Source organism: Miscanthus floridulus, chromosome 1 (genome assembly GCF_019320115.1).
Source record: "Miscanthus floridulus cultivar M001 chromosome 1, ASM1932011v1, whole genome shotgun sequence".
Classification (NCBI taxonomy): Eukaryota; Viridiplantae; Streptophyta; class Magnoliopsida; order Poales; family Poaceae; genus Miscanthus; species Miscanthus floridulus.
In genome coordinates, this window is record NC_089580.1 from 185,978,526 (window position 1) to 185,999,870 (window position 21,345).

The 21,345-nt window shown below is 45.0% G+C and overlaps 2 protein-coding genes and 1 pseudogene across 3 annotated transcripts; 1 reads left to right on the plus strand and 2 right to left on the minus strand.

Moving 5' to 3' along the window:
- Positions 1-312: 312 nt before the first annotated feature.
- On the minus strand, positions 313-7,303 carry LOC136551149 (scarecrow-like protein 21). Its single transcript, XM_066542735.1, has 3 exons — positions 7,002-7,303; positions 1,302-3,044; positions 313-737 (listed from the first exon to the last, which is right to left on the minus strand). The coding sequence occupies exon 2, from the start codon at positions 2,943-2,945 to the stop codon at positions 1,335-1,337; it is 1,611 nt and encodes a 536-aa protein (XP_066398832.1). The 5' UTR covers positions 2,946-3,044; positions 7,002-7,303; the 3' UTR covers positions 313-737; positions 1,302-1,334.
- Positions 7,304-11,157: 3,854 nt separating this feature from the next.
- LOC136468257 (nicotianamine synthase 9-like) lies at positions 11,158-12,213 on the plus strand (annotated as a pseudogene).
- Positions 12,214-13,600: 1,387 nt separating this feature from the next.
- LOC136551210 (ubiquitin carboxyl-terminal hydrolase 26-like) lies at positions 13,601-17,436 on the minus strand. Of its 2 annotated transcripts, none has more exons than XR_010782496.1 (4): positions 17,216-17,436; positions 14,859-15,000; positions 14,590-14,768; positions 13,601-13,984 (listed from the first exon to the last, which is right to left on the minus strand). XR_010782496.1 is itself a non-coding variant. In XM_066542792.1 (4 exons), the coding sequence occupies exons 2-4, from the start codon at positions 16,722-16,724 to the stop codon at positions 14,683-14,685; spliced, it is 252 nt and encodes an 83-aa protein (XP_066398889.1). In that variant the 5' UTR covers positions 16,725-16,735; positions 17,216-17,436; the 3' UTR covers positions 13,993-14,682. The 2 variants fall into 2 exon arrangements, 1 of the variants encoding a protein (XP_066398889.1); XM_066542792.1 differs by lacking the exon at positions 13,601-13,984 and adding an exon at positions 16,701-16,735 and having other exon boundaries at positions 13,993-14,768.
- Between the last annotated feature and the right edge of the window lie 3,909 nt (positions 17,437-21,345).

The following is a 21,345-nucleotide window of genomic DNA, read 5'->3' on the forward strand; positions in this document are numbered from 1 at the left end:
GATTCGCCTCAAAGTAAATCAATCAGACCACAAGCATGCAGTTAGAGGCAGCAGACAAACAGATGGCTAGGAGCTCTATCCAGAGGCAGCGTCAGCATTCAGTAGAGATCCCAGTAGGTTTACCTTCTTCGGTGCACACTGCACAAAGTGGTTCAGTCATGCATCAGGCGTGCTGCCATCTACTACTAAGGTCAACATCGCAAAAGGCATTCACACTTGTTGCTCCTGCCTACCAATGCAGAGCAAACTTATAACCACCAAACAAGAGTTTAACGCGCGAACAGTGCAGTACTGTGATAACCAAACCAGAAATAGCACACAAGTAAATCACCCATACTGTATAAGTACGTACAATACACCAACTGAAGCAGGTTGTACATACAGAAAATCTAACGGCACTCCTTGTGCCTACTGTCAAATACTGGCTAAATGTAACATACACAATTCAGCAATCCAGATTCGGAAGCTGATGCCAGATTCTACCAACATACAGTATTAAGACCAGTACAAGGGGGTGATGAAACTACTGTTTGCACCTATATAAGGATGGAACTGAGTCATGGTAAGTACATCAGAGATGAACAGCTAGTCCGAGATGATGGTGAGCATGGGAGAGTTGCAAAGCTGGGCAACAAACAGTAAGGAAGCAACCGGCTTGTTTATGATTGTGCAGTCTTCATATTGAAGTTTAGGTTCGACCTTGGATTCGTGTGCTGAACACAATGCCACGAAAGAACCTGCAGGGAACAAAATAGAAAGAAACTAAGCAACAGTGTTATTTAAAGGAATATACCTACGATTGGCATGAAGTTGTTCAAGCTATAAACAAACTTTTCTCAATAGACGTTACATAATCATGCAGCAATACAGCATAAAATGCATCAAGCAACAGCCACAGAAGCAGCATAACAGTACATTGTTCTGTAAGATTATGAGATTTGATAAAACCGATTCTATTTGCTATCACATTTTGTATACAGGGACTTCAGGTACAAGACCACTCACATTGGGCTACAATCCCAGTCAAATCTTTAGAAAAAGTATAATGGGACCTATCATTGATTTATTTCCTCCCCAAAGTACAGAACTATATTACCACCCAAAAAGACTGGCAATTCCAAGCTTAGAAGGTAGTAATCACCGAGACAGATATTACTAACTGGTTTCGTCGCCAAAATGGAAGACATACGTCACCTAAAACACCTGATGTGGTCCCAAGCTTGGAAACTTAAAGTTGCCAAAGACATGCATATGTTTGGGATAATAAGAAGTTAAAGATCTGTGAGCTGCCAGCAATATACCTAAACAAAGCTTCTTCCAAAAAATTGGAAATATCAGCACCAGGCAGAAGATACGACCAGCTTTCTGTTCTTCCAGCCAAGATAAAGGATGTCATCTCTCTCCTCAAGCCTGTAATAGCTGTGGTAACTGTCAAGCAGTGTTTTGATGGTTCTGTTCACCACTGGACTTAATGGGTATGGTCTAAACCCAGCCATTGCAAGCCTTGCCCTCCATTTTCCAAAAGGCTCATGCCTCTCTACTCTTTCCGCACCTTCACAAGCAATTAAATTGACAATATCCCTTGCAACACAGTGCTGCTCTGTGCTAATCCGCTTCTTATCATCCCTGGGGCAAGCAACATCTATTGCCTCAAACATCGCTGTGTAATAATCAAGAGTCTCCATGTATCTAAGAAAGAAAGGTGCCGTGTTTGTGTTTGCCTCCTGCTCTACAAGAGTTACCACCCTAGGAGAGAGGCTCTTGACCATTCTCAATATTCTATCGCGATGGTTTTCTATGCCGACGCTCTCATCAGGAGTATGATGCAGCTGATAAGCAAAATTAACAACGATGGCCTCCCCAGGTCTTACACAAAGATCTTCAAATACAACCTCATGACTAGCTGCTGGCACAGCATTGAACTCGAAGGGCAGACCACATGACTGGGCCATTCTGTGCAACTTCTGTCCAACCATATCCAGTCCACCACCTCGGGCATGAGCAGAATTCGAGTCATCTATGCCAGTGATTCTTAGGTATGGTCGCCTCCCAGGCCTTGAAGCAAGGGCCTGTATCATAGTCATCCACTGACTACCCTGAGCGATTTGAAAATCGACGATGTGAATAATGTCTTCACCCTTAACAGCATCAGCTATGGCACCATTGGCAGACATGTAGCCAAACTTGAAGAATGGACAGATCTCATAAAGAAGATGCATATAGGACATGAGCTCAGAACTCGTAGCCACAGGTTCTTTGCACTTCAAAGATTTATACAGGGCAAGTCCAGTGAAAGAAAGCCTCGCAATGAGACCTTCCAACATGTAAGCTCCCAGACGTTGCATCGGCTCACCAGAGACAGAAACCATCTCCCTTAACTCAGACATCAGTGCATCTATATAGAAAGAATTCTCGTCAACAGCCTTACCACATGCTATAATTAGCTGCCTCAAATCCCCAGTTTGAATTCCCAAAAGTTCTCTCCAGTTGTTATCATACAAGGCAGTGCCAGGCAGAAAGGAACTGTCGGGGCTACCTATGTCAGAATCGGGTCCAAGCATCACATTTTCTAGATCCTTAAGTGTCCAGGTGGGAACCTGAGTAACACACGATGCACTTGGAGAGGAACCATATGCATGATCAGAGTGGCTCTCTTGCTGAGACAGAGGGCTTCCACTTATGCTCTGAGAAGAGGTAGAGCTATGTGCAGGATAAACACAATTGGCCGAAGACGAGTCTAGGGTGCAAAACTGTGCTTGAAAACCTTGAGCTCTAGAATTACTGCTCTGCGATCCATCATCAGAGGAAATGTAGTTAACATCATCACGATTTTGTTGCACATAGTAATTACCATTGCCCCCAACATGCATTGGATTGCCATTGTGGTATGGTAGTTGGGTATTGTCTGGATATCTGTATGACCGGTTAGAGGCCTGTGTCGACATATTATCTAGTGCAAATTTTGTGGCCAGGAGTTATATGCTGGAACCCAAAGAGATGATCTTGGCGTCTCTACCACAAAATGCTCAGCATGATGACATCAACTGGATAAAACAAACAGACAGAGATAAGATAAACTGAAGTTATACATAAACAAGATACTGGTAGATAGTAGAGAAACGACAAATCAGTAGTGTGAACTTGTAAGGAAGAAAGAAGACACATTGATTTTCCATTCAACACATGAAATCAAATGACAATTACTACTTAAAATAAACTGCCCAGTGGGACCACATTTGGTTCTTCCTGTTTGAGGTGTGGATGATCCCTAGGGTGGAAAGTGGAAACACTAGTTCATAGAAAAAATTATCCTGTTCAAACTAATGTTCAAGAGATACTTTGAGGGCTCTGAGAGATTGCGTTTTGAGAAATAAAAATGCTTGCAGACTCTCAAGCATATAAAAGAATCACCAGTTCAACTACACAGAACTGTTGGCTGGTCAGGTGCTACTCACATTTGCATCTTTTGTATATGAATGTTATCTTGGATATGATTATCATTTCATTGCTAGAGAAGGAATAATATCAACTACAATGTGGAAAATAATAGGAAACTTTTCACTAAAATAAATGGCTACTGACTACAACATGCATGCAAGAACAGACCATAATATATCTGGGGGAATTCATTAGTGACCAGGGGCTCTAGGGGTCCCCATTAGTGAATATACAATGATACAACATGTGACAATGTTCCTAAAAAGTCATTGAAAACCATGTGCGTAGTACAGAAAGTTAATTAAACATGCAAAAATAAAATTATTCAAATTTATATTTGTTATCAAGGGTCCAGATTGATTGTTTATCTCATTTCTTGACATCTAGGATGAATTTGATGCTGGATTTTTATGACTTAGTTAACTACATGTGCACTAAATATACGATGTTTTATTGCAACATACTTAATTCCCTAATGGGGACACCAGAACCCGTATATACAAAATTTGAACTCTATAGGGGCGTTTGGTTCCCTGCATCCTGCCCAACCAGGCCCCGGTGATGCAGCCAACGCGTGATTGGATGCCTGGTTTAGCCCCCCAGCCAGGTCCGCGCGATGCAAAAGCAGTCTGCCGGCCAGGCTCACGGCGTGCGGAAAAAATCGCCGTTCCTCCAGAGCCTGGCTCACTTGGTGACGGTGGACGCACGCGCATGCATGCTGTGTGAGAGTGAGAGCTGGGCTGTTCGTGGCCTGGCTGCATGTGTACATGAACCAGACAAGTTGGTATTGCAGCTGCAAAGCCTGGCCGGTGGCAGCCTGCTTCGTCGGAGTGAGCCAGGCCACATCCAGAAAGCAACCAAACGCGCCCTATGTATCCGAGATGCCTATTCTTTTGTCAACCAAAGACATCAGGAAATGTAACAAATTAGTCAACTTTTAAGTTTCAAAAAAATAATTAAAAATGTCTGTAAATAAGCATAAAGTAATGCCCAGAATTGCAGAATGTAAAATAAAATTTAATAAGATACATGCTACTATGAGAAGCTGGATTCAACCACAGGCAGCATTTCTCGTGATCCATGCCATGATTGGGAATTAACAAACAGTAGACAAAAGATGCATATACAGTCCTTTAATGGGTTAATTAATATTAGTTGGTCTCCAAGAGCCGACAACAATTCAAACTCCAATCGAAATAATTTGCAGTCATGCAAACAATTGTAGTTCAAATGGCAAGTAAAGGGAAATCATACATTTGGCATATAACGAAAAACGCAAGACAGGGGTGCAGAGATAATTCTGGTAAGACTTAAGGGTAAGCAGCGCAAACCATGTTAGGTGTAACACCCAATCTAAACATGTCACAGCCATATCCAACAAAATTATAGTGCATCCCCATGTGGTGTGCTTACCAACAATATGCCATAAACAACTTGTTTGTCATAGCTAACTTATGTACCCCTTACAAATAGGACATAAGGTCATAAGCTAACAACAAAATGCTATAGGAAACTGCAACCACCTATGTCATCAGCTTGTGAAATCAATACATAACAAATCAGTACTCAGCCTGTTCGGGAGGCCGTATCGTATCGTGGATTATTTACTGCTGGCTGGTTTGGTGTGAGAGAAAAACACTGTTCCCGGCTGGAAATTTACGATCGTTTACGAGCAAGCGAACAGGCTGACTATGAGAAGTTAGATAAGTGTATGTTTGCACGCTTGATGCTTTTTACCCTTGCATGTCCACGGCCCCACACCATTATAGTGGCAAATTTAGTATAACGTCCGATTCTGTATCCATACTGATACTGTGTTGTATAGTATTTAATGCTGCGTGTTGTGTCAGTGCACGTATTCTAGCACCTGCAGGAGTACCACATGTGATATTCCGTGAACCATGATATCACGGGGACGTAAGGAATTGTGTCCGTGCAGGTATTGTAGCATATGTGGGAGTACCACATGGGACATTGACCGGCATGTAAGGAACAAAGTCTAGCTTCATGTCCGAGCTTTGGGTGCACAGCGCCACCACTAGGGTTTGAATCCTTGTCGGCTGCGATTCTGGCAGCTTCATTGGTCGGAGCTTTGGGTGTACAGCGCCACCACTAGGGTTTGAATCCTTGTTGGCTGCGATTCTTATGTCTATTTTCTTTCTTTTGTGGGAAAAAGGACACCCATTTGTTCCTAGGTACTCTCTTTTCTTTACTATATACTAGTGGAATGTTACATTTCGCCTACAGTGCTCGATATTAAATTGCTCTTGAGTTCAACATAAAAGGGAAGAACAAAAGCAAGCTGAATACTTGCAGATATAAAACACATTGCCAATGATTATATGTGTGCTGTAAGTGGACACCGAGAACATAAATAGATACAACCATAGCCACTTAGACAATTGCAGATAAGACAAGTCAAGGAATTGAGCTTAGAGGCTCAAGCACATCAAGGTAAGGTTTGCGGGCATCATAGATATGCTGTAAAGAACCAACAAATTCTCCTTATTGATGTATGTCATGGAATGGAAGTGTGGCATGGGAAAGAACACAATTGCAGTCATTTAATCTGCAGTTGAATCCCAAATTCCCAATAGTTTCACAAGCAATTCCTGATATATTCCTATATACTTAGACAAAAACTAAGAAATTTCTAAAGATATGAATGTCTCATAGCTGAAACGAATTACTAAACTCCAACTTATTAGCTTATCATGAATGTAGCTAGACTGACTCCCTAACAGTAACGAGTATCCAAAGTCTCCCTCAACTTTGCTGGGTCCACTCGGATTAGGATGGAATGGAAGCCACCTGCTTAGAGCAGCAGAACAAGAGCAAAAGCAAAAGGACAGAGGAGAAAAACAAAGAAAACAAGAGAGATGTCATTTTCTGATCCAGTGTAGTTAATAGCACCATTTAACTGGGGTGCCCAAAAATCCAATCGGATCTGGTGTGGCAGCAACGTTTTGAGAGCAACTATGGCCACCATAAATCGTGGTCCATAGACGAAATTGGCAGTCTTGCCAACTGCCTACCTGGAATGATCACTGGGTGAGGCATGATCGCACTCCAGCAAACATGGCATCCGACGACCATGTTCACCCACCAAACAGGCAGTCAAAAAAGGCTGAGATGATGAATTAACGGTGCCTGATGTCATGCAGTTCACGTTCTCCAGAACTTTGTTCCCAGCTATCAGCTATGTCATGCAAAAAATTTCCTAGACCCTGACCTATGCATATCTGTTGGACTATTCCTAGCGATATTATTATATGAACATGGTCAGAGAAAAAGAAAAGGAACTGAACATGAGGAACGAGTTTTTTTGTTTCCCTTTTTGAGAACCACAAAATTTTCTAGAAAACAAACTATTAAGTACTCCGGACAACAAACACAAAAATCTACAACAAGCCGGATAGACTGGGGCTTCCGAATTTTATCCCGGCCAGCAGGATTCGGATTCCATTGCTCGAGAGCAAACAGGAGATGCTGATTCCTGCAGAACAGAACTCACGCTTTGAACAATACAATAATCCATCCTAGCTAACCCAATGCTTCCTTACCAGCGAAAGGAAGAAAGTCCGGACGGATCCCCACTCCACGGCACGGCCCACGGCAGCCAGTAGAAGAGAGGCGGCGGAGGAGTACCCCGAGTAGAAGATGATTCTGGGTCGAGTAGAGTAGAGTAGCTTGAGTGGAAGGCGGCGCGGCCGCGGCCGCGTGCTCGGCGGTGTGGTGGGGCTACGAGGCAACCAGGTTCGAGGAAACGGAGAAGGCGAGAAGGACTGGGGGCGGCGTCCGCTGCCTCACCGACTCGCCGTTGCGAGGAGAATGACGAGGGCCCAGAAAGAGGAGGAAGAAAGAGGGTTGATTAGCTGAGACTTTAGACCGGCGGGGGTATTTTCGTGATTTCGCAGATAACAGCAAGGTGGAGGGAGGCTTTGGGAAGCCAAGTGTAGGGAGGATTCGTGATTTGCCTGCCATCGTCGCCAGCGGCGGAGCGTGAGGACAAATCATTGCGGGGCTAGTAGCCATACATTTGGTCCCGTTCAGCTTAACCATATCTAATTTGTTCGACTTTTTTTAATTAAAATAGTATTTTTTTCTCGTAATATTTCAGTTAGAACAGTATTTTTTAGTGAAGATTCAGCAAGCCGAAAAGAGTGGTCTAGTAGGTCAGGAAATGAAGCTGCATGAGCCCTAGCTAGCGCTATTACTATTGTGTGTTGTGTACAGTATGCATTTTATTGGGTCCTCAAGGAAGCCTGCCAAAAGAAAAGACGGAAGGTCCAGTTCGCTTGTTTATAATCTATACGGTACTTTTACAGTAAATCAATTGAAACAGTGTTTTGATTTTTTTTTTTTAACGAAGCACTTGATACTAGTATAGAAAGACACTGAAGCTATGACGGCGAGGTGAGCCAATGCATATAGCCATTCAGAATTGGTGATGCACTACGCATGCATGCTAGCACAACATAGGTCCAATGAAAATTATGCCACGGCAAGGGGGGGCCGAGGCCCAGTTTGGCGCCAACTTAGCTCCGCCAGTGATCATCGCCGATGAGATTAATCTATTAAAAAAATCGTAAATTAATCCCTGATGATTAATTAAATAGGTAGGCATTAAACATGATCATCCAGACCCCAACCATGCACAGAATAATGACCAGGCAGGCACTGGCACAGCCGCACAGCACAGTCCACCTAATAATAATAGTGAATCAATGGGCAGTGGCTTATGGGCTATGGCTAATGCCTTGCTTGCACTTAATTAATCGCTTTCCTTTTCTCCCCACGCCACTTGCCGGTTACAGTACACCGGACTTCCTTGAAGGAACTGCAGCGTCGACGCGCTTCGCTTTCGGCTCGTCCGTCATGGCTTGGCTCCTGCGCCCTCGGCATGGCCGTCGCTGTTGCTGTTGCCGCCGGAGGACTGCTTGTTATTAGTAGCTGTAGCTGCGCTGTCCATCCATGGCAAGGGTTCGGGAAACACTGATTCCACCAGCATAATATTAATTTGGGTGTGTATTGGGGTCAGGTGACTGACACTTCAGTCATTCTTCCCCTCCACCGCAACACCTCCTCCCACCGTTTTTTCTCTCGCTGGCGCTTTGCCTCCCCCACCCTCACTGCCCTCAGCCGCGGCTGCCTTGCCGCCAGCAAGCCCGCCCCACGTCTGCCCCCACCTCCTCGACCCCGCCCTCTCCTAAAGAGAAGGAAGTTTGCCAGAGCTCCGCCATCTTCCTCGTCCTTGCCCCCCCCCCCCCCCTCCCTCGACCCTACCCACCCTAACCCTAGGGTAGATCGCCAGCGAGCTTGTTGCGGCGCCCCCGCCCCTCCCTGGCCCAGCCACCTCCACCCGCCAGGACACATAACCACCCAACCGCCGTCCCGGACGGCCTCCCCCCGAGCCCCTTCTTCTAAGCCTGTCGAAGTTGAATATTTAATAACGCTAGCCGTCGCCGCCACGTCTTCTCCGTCTCCAGTAGCTGTTGCGGCCTCTTCTTCTCTGTCTGGCGTGGACGCGGGCGCGGGCACAGATCAGACGGCTAGCGCCCTGTTCGCTTGGCTTATAAGCCATACTTTTTCAACCAACGAACAGTATTTTTCTCTCACAATAAATCAGCCAACAGTACTTTCAGTCATAACTTATCAGCCAACGAACAGGGCATAGAGATTGGGCTCCATAGAATCGGACGGAGGAGATCGCTTGATGGATTTGCAAACCACCAGACGACTGCATTTGAGTAATTCGGTAATAATTTAGGAGAGCCGGTAGATTCGTGTGTGCAAGTAGCAAAAGAAAGGCTCCTCTTGAGGTGCGATAGTTTCGGACACGGACGTACTGTATTTCTCATCACAAGATTCGTGCTGTGTTTTTCCTACCACTGCAATAACAATAAAAAATACTACAATAATAAAAGGTTATACTTTCACGCTGATTCTCTCGAGGTTTCGACGCAGTAGCAGCTGCCTTTCTAGCGTTCTGCAAAGAATAACCCGCCGGTCTCTTTCCAGCTTTGATCATATTATTCTAGTCATTAATCCGACAAGTGTAAAATGCTGCCCCGGACGGTAATTTACGCGCCGTTAATCTTCTTCAGCAGCAAATAGCAATCAGTACAGTTCGTCCTCAGACGTGTCTCACCGGTTGCCGATCGAGAAAGGATCAGATGTTGGGCGAGCCGTCCCGTCCAAGGTCCAACTGCCTAACCCCCCAGCTGTCTTGAAGATACTTTTGTCCCCTACGAAGATAGTACTGTGTCATCGTATTTATGGCCCGTGTGATTATCTTGGTGGGGCTGGTGCAGAAGCCGCACAGTGAGTTCACCATCCCGGTCCTTTTCAACAGGAGGCTCAGGACCCAGGTCTAATATACCTGCTCACTGTAGGGAGTAGGGTCCGACTCCGACCCAGAGGCGAAGCCAGCTCTAAATTCATGGTGGTGCACGAAACATATATATTAATCTAGTAGCAATACATGGTGAAAATTTATGTAGTTAATAGTAATTTTTTTTTACATTGGTGCATGGGCACCCGGCAAAAATAACGTGGCTTCGCCCCTGCTCCGACCTATGCGCTCCTCTCAGTGGTTCTCATAAAGAAACCGTCGTCGTCGGTCGTGGCATCTTGTTTGCTAACTGCATCAGCATGTGCTGCATGTGCAGAGAACAGCCTAACCACGATGCATCACTGGTAACCCATGCATTATGATAATAGTAAGTTTTCAACTTGAGGAAAAAGTTAAGACGGGTGACGCAATGACTATTGTCCTATTCACTTAGCTGATAAATCATGACTGAAAGTACCGTTGGCTGATTTATTGTGAGAGAAAAATATTATTCGTTGGCTAAAAAAATACGGCTTATAAGCGAAACGAAAGGGGCGTATACTGCCCCGGCGCAATCGTGTCTACCACTAAGATAAGCGACAAACATGTTGTGTATTGATAAGTGTGCGTCTAAGTAGGAGTGAGACGGGAAAGCCTAAATGTGCCTTGGGTTATTATGTACTTAAATCTAGGATCGAAGAGAACAATGTTGGGCCTGTTTGGAAGACTGCACTGTTGGATACTTAGATGCTAGATATAAGGCCCCGTTTGATCCGGATAGGATTCTGCAATTCGATTAAAAAAATCCCAAAACTGATTCAAACGGAGGAGCTTCCTAGGGGATTCTCGGCTGGTTTGCGAAATCCAAGTCAGTAATCCAGTAGCCTCTGGGAACAAGCTTCGGGGGGATTCTATCTGCGAAAAGACGATATTGGACCTTGGGTATCAGACACCTGTACGTCTAGCCGAATGAAAGAAGAGATAATTCCTTATTTGACACCAGACAAATGACCTATTCCTTCATTGGCCCTCGAAATTTTTTTCTTCCTTATTTGACACTGACTTCAACTTTCGTTCCCAAATTGACATTCCGTTGGAATTCCCGTCGTGGAACCGTCAAATGCCCTGCGAAAAGACAATGTTGTCCATGTGGGTCCCACCACCCTTCTCCCTTCTTTCCTCCCCTTCTCCCTCCTCTCCTCCACACTGGAGCCTCCCCCTGCAGCCACGCCAGAGCTTCCCTCCTAGGTGGTCGCGCCTCCCTGTGACTCCTCGGCGGTCTGCGCCTGCCGACGACGCTCGAGCGAGCACCGCCGGTGCCTGGACGCGCATGGGCCTGGCGCATGGAGGTGACTCGCCGGGAAGGACAAGGCGAGCCCGGTGGCATGGACTCGTCGGAGGAGGCCGAGGCGGCGCTGGTGCACAAGATCTCCGGCCTGGCCGCGCCATCGCGAAGCTGCCGTCGCTAAGCCTGTCGCTGGAGGTGAACGCGCTCTTCACCGACCTCGTGACGGCCTGCATCCCGCGCAGCACGGTGGACGTGGAGCACCTAGCCCCGGAGCTGCAGCGCATGCGCGCGTCGCTCATCCGCCTCTGCGCCGACGTCGAGGCCCTGCTGGAGGCGCACTACTCCGACCAGCTGGCGACCTTCGACAACCCGCTAGACCACCTGACGCTCTTCCCCTACTTCAGCAACTACCTGCTGCTGAGCCAGCTGGAGCACGGCCTGCTGGCGCACCACGTCCCGGGCCCGCGTCGCCTTCATCGGCTCCGGCCCGCTCCCGCTCAGCTCCCTCGTGCTCGCGGCGTGCCACCTCCCCGCCGCCGCCTTCGACAACTACGACATCTGCGGGGATGCCAACGACCGGACGCGCCGCCTCGTGAGCGCCGACGCCGCGCTCGCTGCGCGTATGGCGTTTCGCACCTCCGACGTGGCCGACGTCACCAGGGACCTGGCCGGATACGACGTCGTCTTCCTGGCGGCGCTTGTGGGCATGGCCGCCGAGGAGAAGGCCCGCGTGGTGGAGCACCTCGGGAAGCACATGGCCCCCGGCGCCGCGTTGGTGGTGCGGAGCGCGCACGGCGCGCGCTGGTTCCTGTACCCCGTCGTGGACCCCAAGGAGATCCGCCGGGGTGGCTTCGACGTGCTCGCCGTGCACCACCCGGAGGGGGAGGTGATCAACTCCGTCATCATCGCGCGCAAGCCTGTCCCCGCCGTCGACGCGCACGCCGTCGCTGGGAGAGGGAGAAGGAGAGGAGAGGAGGGAGAAGGGTGTGGAGCATGGGCAAAATCGTCTTTTCGCAGGGAACTTAACGGTGGTTGGATGGAAAATCGAACAGAGTGTCAATTTGGGAACGAAAGTCTGAGTCAGTGTCAAATAAGGAAGAAAAAAATTTCGAGGGCCAAAGAAGGAACGAGTCATTTGTCTGGTGTCAAATAAGGAATTGTCTCATGAAAGAATCAGTTAAAGCAGCCAAGGGTATTTTAGACATTTTTCTCTACAGTGAATGCAGTATCCGAATATTATAGTCTGGTATACAAACGGAACCGATTATCATTATTCGCAATCTAGATTTTTAAAATCACTATTCATAGTCTGGATTCTCATCATCTTTTGGGATCCAAACGGCCCCGAAGTCTATAATAACCCAGTCTGGTGTGGCGTAAAGCCAGCTAAACGAACAGAGACATCGTATTTAAGTTTAAGTTCAAACTCACATCTTGATGTAAATGTGTTAAGCTGAAGCAACGCAAACAACGCACATCTTGATGTAGATGTTAAGGTGAAGCAACGCAAGGGAGAGGTTGAGTCTTTGGGTGTGCCCCCACGACTCTACCACCTCACGAGACACGAGAGTAGCCTACTGATGCCACAGAAGGGCATTTCAGTCAAAACGTAGTCTGCCTAGAATCATGATTAGCCGTAACCACATGGTCAAACCGAGGTTGTGCTGAGGGAGGAGGAGGAACACGGGGTGACGGCAGCGCCACGGCACGCGGACGTAAGCTGGGTCGCCAACAAAAGCCCGGGGCCGCAGCTGTTTCACGGAAACCGCCTAGTGCTGTGGGCTGTGGCCTGTGGGTCGGGGCGTCGGGCGAGCCGACCACGTTGACCGGCCCAAGAAACCGCGTGCCCTGATAGACCACGACTCGTGCCAGCGTACGTGCTGGTGCCGCTACAACACAATTTTGCTTACTGTTAGGACTGGATCGGCTGCCGCGTCAGTCATGCCGCTATGCCCGGAATGCTGCGTAGCGCCGAGTCATCGTCAGAATATAGTACTGTATTAGATGGAGCGATTAGCACCAGAAATCGCAGCTCTGGTCCACTTGCAACACTTTTTCCATAGCCTGCATGCCACAAGCATGATGATTGCTGAGTGAGGTCGGTCAAGGGAAGTAATCATGTAATAAAATGTGCTGTCACGATGCCAGACCCACAAGATAGGATAAGGGCATGGCCGCCGTAATTAGTTATGCATCCAAGTTCAAGCTTCTGCAAGTTTAAAATTACAATTTTGATTTGTCAACATTATTTTTTCCTCAATCCCGCACGGCCGCACGTCAACGTCTGAAACATTTTGTCCCCTTCTCATTAACTAACCAATTCTGATAACCAATGATATAATTGCTTCAAATAAAAGAAACCATAGCTAAAATGACGATTAATTTTCTTAAGGAAGAAAAAAAAAGGTAGAGAGTCGTTTTTTGCACAGGCGAAGAGATCCTGCATGGCCGCATTTGATTTCGGGACTCACTTCTATGATCACCGAGAGGTGAGCAAACCTGAGTGACCATAAACAGGAGTGCAGGACACAGAAGGGACATCAAATTGCATTGCAAACGCTTCGGATTATATAGTACACTGCTCTGCATCACCTTAAGGCTTTCTTAGTTTTCTGCCCTTCAACAAGCCGATATGTGCACAGCCACCAAGTACAAGGCAAGTCGCTCGTAGCCCTCACACAACATAAAAAAGGCTAAGCATGCAGGTAGCACAACCCCGCAGCCAGAGATATCTAATACCTAAGTCATAATTACATTAGGGAAGAATGAACTACAGGAGGAGCCTTCGTCCATTCTCCTCACTCAAGCGAGGATACATTTGACATCCTTATGTGTGACAGCATGGAGAGAAGGATAGACAAAAATTTATGCCCGGGCTGCTAGAACTGACATGATTCAGTATACCCTCTGAAGCAATCAGGTATCTGCATCACCAGAGAGCAAGCGTTGGTATTTCTATGATTTAACAAAACCAGGTCACCAGATGAAGTTAGGGTATTGAAATGGACTAAAAGCGGAGAGCAAGCGCTAGTATTTCTATGATTAGTAAAGATGTCTGCGTGGAAAATGTTAGATTTCCAGCCTTATTTTCATGCATGTAAAGACAGAAAGGGTATACCTAAAACATCAATAAAATTTGAAATAGTACTGAATGTCATAGGGTAGGATTACTGAAATTTTGAAATAGTAGGTAACTTAAGTTGTTTTGGTGAATGTGCTGTGTATGCATGGAAGCAACGCCCAAAAGGTTCTTCGAAAAGGCAGCAATCAACATTAAAAATGGTGTACCCAGTGCAGAGAGCTCCCGCTCTGTGCGGGGTCTGGGGAAGGGTGTCAGTGGTATGCCTTACCCTCGCCTGTGCATTACGAGGAGACCGCGACTCGAACCCGGGACCTTCCGGTCACAGGCGGTACGACTCTACCGCTTGCACCAGGCCCGCCCTTCGGCAGCAATCAACATTAATTTAGTAATTTCTATTGAGAAAACTATGATATGTAACAAAAAAAAGAACAAGGCAGACAGTATCACCTTCTAGAGACCTTAACTAGCTTACGTCAACAGGTATGCAGCCATATATCTGACGGAAGAAACTCATTCGCTAAATGTTATACCCTGACAAAGCTATGCTGAAACACTTGATGTCAAAAGAGTCCCTCTAAAGCCTTCCTCGACCTGCAGTATATCACCCTTCTGCTCTGAAATCTCATCTGAAACACATAAACGAAAAATACTTAGAACCATCAACAACATCGTTTGTCTTTCAGAAATGATCTGGCACATCATATTTGCTACTGCACCTGCTATGTCACGGTTCTCAAAGATTTCAGAGTCTCTGACCCAAAGAACATCCCCAGGAAAAATACTCTTGTCAGCAAGAGTAGCGAAGTCACCTTCAATCTCAACATTGCCTTTGTGAAGCTTCTGGTTCTCCTTAATGGTCTAAATGTAGCAAGACCACAGGTAAACTATTTGACTGAAGTAGTCCAAAGCAGGCAAGCATAATAAAGATAATAAAAAGATAAAATCTTCCATAGCAAGATGGATAAGCAAAAATGCCAGTAGATCCCTTTTTTAAAAATGGAGAACAAAACAAATATTTGAGCTGGCTTGTAGATTCGGCATCTATAGCATACCCCTAAAGATTCCCGTATCATGAGTTTCAACTGATAGACAGATATGGAACCAGAGACTTTCAAACTGATTGAATTCCTAGAGCTTGTCCTCCTGGAACGCTTTGAAATCCGACGATCTGATACAGGAACATCTTTAGATGCTTCTTTGATAGACTTTGGCGTTGTCCTTGAGGTTCTAGGCCCCTAATCCTTCTCGATCTCGATCTTATCTCTCGCAAGTCTACCTCGCCATCATCCGCAAGTACCTTGACGCCGTCCTTGAGGTTCCTGGCCCCATCCTTCTCGATCTCGAATGTGTGCTGCTTTTGTTCTTTATATACATTTATAGCATTCTTGGAATACATGGTTCTTCATAGATCAGATTCCTGCTAATGCATAGCTGTTCCATTTTTTTATTTCAAGAATCCTATGTTTACCTTTGCCCTTGTGGTTCATATATATGTTATTTTGCTTAACATTTTTCACTCAAATAGAACTGCAATGTAGGACACAGTTTTTATAGTTAAGGCAAAATGAAACCTCTTGAACTAATTTTAAACATTTTTTTTTCCTTTCAATAAGTTTCAGAGTTTTCAATGAAAAATATACCAGAATTCCAGTAGCTGTTAACCACTTGGCCAATGTTAATTGTTTAACTGACATCATGAGGTAATACTAACTTCCCTGCTCATCGGATGCTTATGGTCCCATAAACACCTTAGTAGGATATCAAGGACAAAGAGCACCCTCGTGATATATGTGAAGGGTTATCCCAAGACTGCTAGGTGTGGATTAAGTGCATTGGCAGTGAGGGTCCTTCGGCAATATGGTAAGTTGGCTTTGAGTGTTCATACTTTGTTCCATGTGCTCTATTGCTCTTTAAATTCTTATAAGCAAAAATCTTGTCTACTGCAGGTGTCCCCATCATTACCTTTGATATTTTTGCTGATTTGCCACAGCAGTAATATCTTACAGTAAAGATGATCAAGGTAATCCAGCCACATGTGATCATTTTTTCTTACTATTTAGCTTAACAATATCTTATTAAACTGCGTTATGTTAATAATGTGTAAGCATCCCCTATTATATCACAGTTTCTTTCATCCTTCTAGATTTTGTGACCAATATTATCTTCTCACATTTTCCCTTTGTACCTTTTATTTTTTCTTGATGGACCTTCCATCAGTTGGCCAACCTACATTATTTTCTCATATTTTCCCTCTATCTATGTTTGTAGATACAAGATTATGAAATTGATTTTGATTATGGACGGTCTTGTGCAAAAAAGTGCCCCTATTGTATCTTAAACTTTGCTTTGTACAGTTTCTACATTTCTACGTGTGCATCATTCCCAATTGTTACGATGTATAGTGTTTATTTAGCCTACATAATGCATATATCTGACATCTCCATCTTTAGTTTGTGGTCCATAAGTCAGCATGTCAGCTGATACAAGCATAATGCATTGAACTACTGGAGCTTAAAGAAAGACGTGCTTTTACTTCAACAAGAAAGAACATTCCCTACCTTACTTGATACAGCTAATGACATGTAATGATTCCCTGAAAAATTATGATAGTAGACATTCAAAGAAATGTTTCTTCTGTTATATTCATGTAAATATGACTGAACCACTCGTCACCAAAAAAAAATTGTAAATATCAACCACGTAGGATTCCCTCTTGCTTCATGAACCTCTACTGATCTCAGGACCATAGTTACATCCATATTGAATGCACTGAATGCAAAAATACAGTGCCATTTTTAGTTCAAGTGCTCTTAACTCCAAACGTAATACACCTGCTATGCATGGCTTATTCAACGCAAAAGTTAAATTACAGTTTACCCTGCCGTTCAATGCAAAAATTAAACTACAACTCAGACTGCCCACGGCGAAGCGCGGGGAGCCACCTAGTAATACTACATGTGTATACTACACTTATCATAACATCGGATCCAAATGCAAATAGCCAAATAGCTTCAGTTAGGGTTTGGGTGCTCGGTTTCGCACAGCAGGAAGAGAAGAGAAGGGGTGGGCATACCTGTTGGGTACTCGTCGCCAGCAAAGGGCCGGACGAAGAGCTGGTCACCTGGCCTAGGGCGGCAGCGCGCGGCGGCCGTCGGCAGTCGCCCAGTCGTCGCCACAAGATGCAGAGAGAAGCACGCGTGGCGAACGGGACAAGAGAAAACGGGGATGAACGGCGGGATTCTTCCGGTCCGACCGACCAGAGGAGCGAGCGCAGTGACGGGCCGCGAGTTGGTGCGATCGACTGTGGGCTGTAGGCCACGGGATGATGGCAGCGCTACTCATGGTAAGCGCAGCGAGCCGCGAGTTGGTGCCATCGAGTCCCAGATGGCAACGGGTACCCGAAACCCGAGTACCCGACGGGTTTTATCCGATAAGAAGGTGGATATGGAAGACATTTTGCACTCGCGGGTACGTTATTGGACGAATTCTTGTACCCATCAGGTATGCGGGTACGGGTGTGGGTGTATACTACCCATACCCGCATGCCCGCGGGTAAAAAAAATCCGCATAAATAATATCCAACCTCTGTAATTTTAGCCCATATAAGCATATAGCCTATATTTGGCCCATATAAGCCTATGAGTATATATATTCCAGAACTCCCTCAAACCCTAATCCTCATCCTCACTCCACTCCACCAGCCCATATTTCTGTTTTGCTGCTCTATTGTTGATTTGTTTTGCTGGAAGCTATTATATTTTGGTGTGTGAACTCGGGTATATTGTCGGGTAAGAATTACCCGTCGGGTGCAGGTATGGAATAAATTTTCTACCCGCCTGCGGGTACGGGTAACCCGACAGGTAAGATTTTGATCTGACGGGTGCGGGTACAGGTGGCCAGTACCCATCGGGTACGTACCCGTTGCCATCTTGAATCGAGTGTGGGCCGTAGGCCACGGGATGACGGGAGCGCTCTGCGCTCGCTACTCCTAGTATATTCATTCATGTTCTGGGTCCTCTCCCTGTGTCTTTTCCTCCTCCTACGCCTCGACTTCAACCGCCATCGCCAACAATGGCCACTAAGCGCCTGTTTGATATGGAATGCAGGGGTGGTTTGGTCCGTCAGCCAGCAACGGCCTGGTCCAGAGCACACACAAGCGTGTGTTTGATTTCCTACAGCTAGGATACAGATCTAGGAGAGACTATGTTTGTTTTCTTCTAGCCAGCGGTCCAACACCAACTACCTCCAACTACCAGATAAAGAATGTGTTTGATTTCGCCTGGCTAGCCATAGGCCAAGTACCAGAGCCAGCAGTATAGAGAAAACAAGAATAGATTTGAGAATGCAAATTTGATCAGACCAGAGGATATAACAATAGCAATGTAAATTTGAATAGATTGGCCTCAGACTAAGTAGTGTTGTCATGCATTAATTAATCATAGCTGCCTCTAGATAATTAAAAACCAATGTGACAGAGAGATTAACAGCACAAATATGAGTTCAGTACATACAACAGTTGTCCAAAAGCATAACCAGCTAAGACATGGGTTCATAAGACACAGAACAAAAGCATGAAGGCAACTAATGAAGCCTAGGTTATTGTCATCATTGGCCTACACATCACAATTACACGAGGAAGACTTGTTTACCTTCTGCCAAATAGCAAACAACATCACACAAAGGGTCAATATAAGCATATTTTCCCAACTTCCTAGCTTACCATCAGTTACGCCATTAGGCATAGCAACACTATGCCTATGTTGCTGTTTCTAGGACCCTCTTTGAAGCTCTTTGGATGCATTGTAATCAAGTAGAGCCTGATCATGGTTTTTGTACTTATTGTACCTAGCATCAGAGTACCCAAGCACTTGAAGGCTGCATTCATGCCAAGTCTAGTAAATCCCAGGGATCCTCCCCTCAAAAACCACATAGCAAGGGCCATTTGCTGCGAAATTAAAAAGTTCATTAGTCTCAGTCAAATATAAATCATGAAACAAGCTATTAGTGTGGCATTGAAGATCTTGGGATTAAGAGAAGAAACAACCAATGACCCTAAATGCCACACCAATGAGGTGGTTCATCTTGATCAATTTAAATTGTTGACATCATAGGCTTAAAAAATGGTGGCCTCAGCTGTAGAATTTGGTGTTGTAATTCATGTAAGTACTCATCACAGGTGGCTGCACATGTACCAAACAAGTTTAGAAAAGCAGCAAGTTTGAGAATGCAAATAAGTAGGAACACAACATAAAGGCTGCCATGGAACCCATCTGGCCATCCATTCTCTGGCGTCATCCAAGTGGTGTTGCTAGAGATTGGATGGTTCAGATGGATTTGATGATACTCATGAAAACCAACAAGAACAAGCCATGAAAAATAATAACAATAGAAAACGGTTGTGCAGCCACCTCATAGTTTATTTCACATTTTGCATCATAGGCTAGATCAAAACCCACTCTAGGCACCAAGTCATGGAAATACAGGTATGAAATCCAAGAAATGATAGAAATATATGAAAGCATGACATAAAGATTGAAACAAGATCATTCCCAAGATCATGAAGGCCATGAAATACATGGGCACATCCATTCACTGCCATCAGCATGGTATGACTATGACGTTGCTAGGGAATAGATGTGTCCCACGGGTTCAATGACACCCATGAACAGCACAATGTAATATAGTCCTCTCAAAGCAACAAGAACATAAAGTGACAAATAAACTAGCAGTAGCAGTAACCAACAGAGGTTACTAATTAATACATCAAGTTTGTGTCTAAATAAAGCATCAACCCACAACAAGTAGGCACATAAGTGAACTACTAAGTTACACTTGGTTAGATATAGTTAGCCACCCTCCTACTATGCAAACCCAAAAGGTCAGGTCTTGGTCAGCCATCTACCATGCACATGCGCTACACCAAAATAGAACCCAAAAGAGAAGAGAGTGGGTGAGGGAGGTGGAGGAACTATACATCTCAACAGTAAAGCCATGCATCTCTATGACTGCAAGATAAAGGTCAGGATCCACATGTGTAGGTCCAGTCTCTCTAAATGCACTGGCCACATTGTTGACAACATCTGTCATGTTAGTCATCATAAGCATGTCTTCCTCACTAAAATTTTCCCTCTTCCTCTTTACCCCAACAGTGGAAGTCAGTAGGTCAGTAGCTGTGGCAGAGCCACCTAATCTAATATTCTTCCAAAAGTACTTACCTTCCATTAGACACTAAGTATCCAAGAGAGTGCACTAAATCATATCGTTCCGTCGAGCACACCGTAAGGGAGAACTCGAAAATCCATATTTTCCCGTCCGGGTCATAAATGAGAGAATAAAGCTTACAACATTCTTAATCATTTCTTACATCACTTTATTACAACATTAGAGTACTTAAATAAGTTGAATGCAATAGCGGAATTAAGACAATTTTACATGTAAAAGAGTTGATACATTTTAGGTTTACATTTTTATCTTGCAGTGGAGAACAACATATGATCAGAGTTACAACGGAAATAAAGATTAATGGTGAATCATTATCATAGTGAACATTTATAAACCAGATATGATGACAGATCATAAAACTTTTCCTCTAAAAACTTTTAGTGAGGGTTATAAATAAACACTATGACCATAGTGCGAAAGAAATCCTTTCTGAGCCCACCAGAAGGTTTCCATACATAAGAGTCAGCTCTAGCATCCACCTGTCACCTACAACAGGAGGAATAAAACCCTAAATACTCAATTATACTCAGCAAGACTTATCCAACAGGAGAAAAATAAAAGACTCCAAGAATATGCAAGGCTTATTTGGTTTGTGGATTATTGCATCGGCGGAAGCATTACTAATCGTACGTCCTTATATTCAATTTTATTAGCAGTCATCGTTAGTTCATTAACTAACAATTCTATATAAGCACCTATGCTACTTTTAAGCAGATGGTAAGCAATCAGAACCATTTTACTATCTTTCATATTCTAGTTCTTACTACCGTGCTAGACCATAGCCAAGTCGGTACCGTCTCATAGAAATGGCGATGCGTGAATCAATGTATCCCAGCTGGGTACCCTAAAACACATGCCTCGTTTATACCACAGGCACAAACAAAACCAACTCATTCCACTCCTATCAAGAGGTCCACGTCTCCGTCCAAACTTGGACTCCAAGCCCCCAACACCTGAGACCTAGTCTCAGTATGATGCTTA

What these genes read in the sequence shown, in the direction of transcription:
- LOC136551149 (XM_066542735.1), bottom strand. Translation starts at nt 2,945, where the DNA reads ATGTCGACACAGGCCTCTAACCGGTCATACAGATATCCAGACAATACC.
- LOC136551210 (XM_066542792.1), bottom strand. Translation starts at nt 16,724, where the DNA reads ATGTCATTAGCTGTATCAAGTAAG. An exon ending in CATTAGCTGTATCAAGTAAG is followed by an intron (nt 15,001 to 16,700) that starts GTAGGGAATGTT and finishes TGCTACATTTAG; the next exon opens with ACCATTAAGGAGAACCAGAA. An exon ending in TGAGAACCGTGACATAGCAG is followed by an intron (nt 14,769 to 14,858) that starts GTGCAGTAGCAA and finishes TATGTGTTTCAG; the next exon opens with ATGAGATTTCAGAGCAGAAG.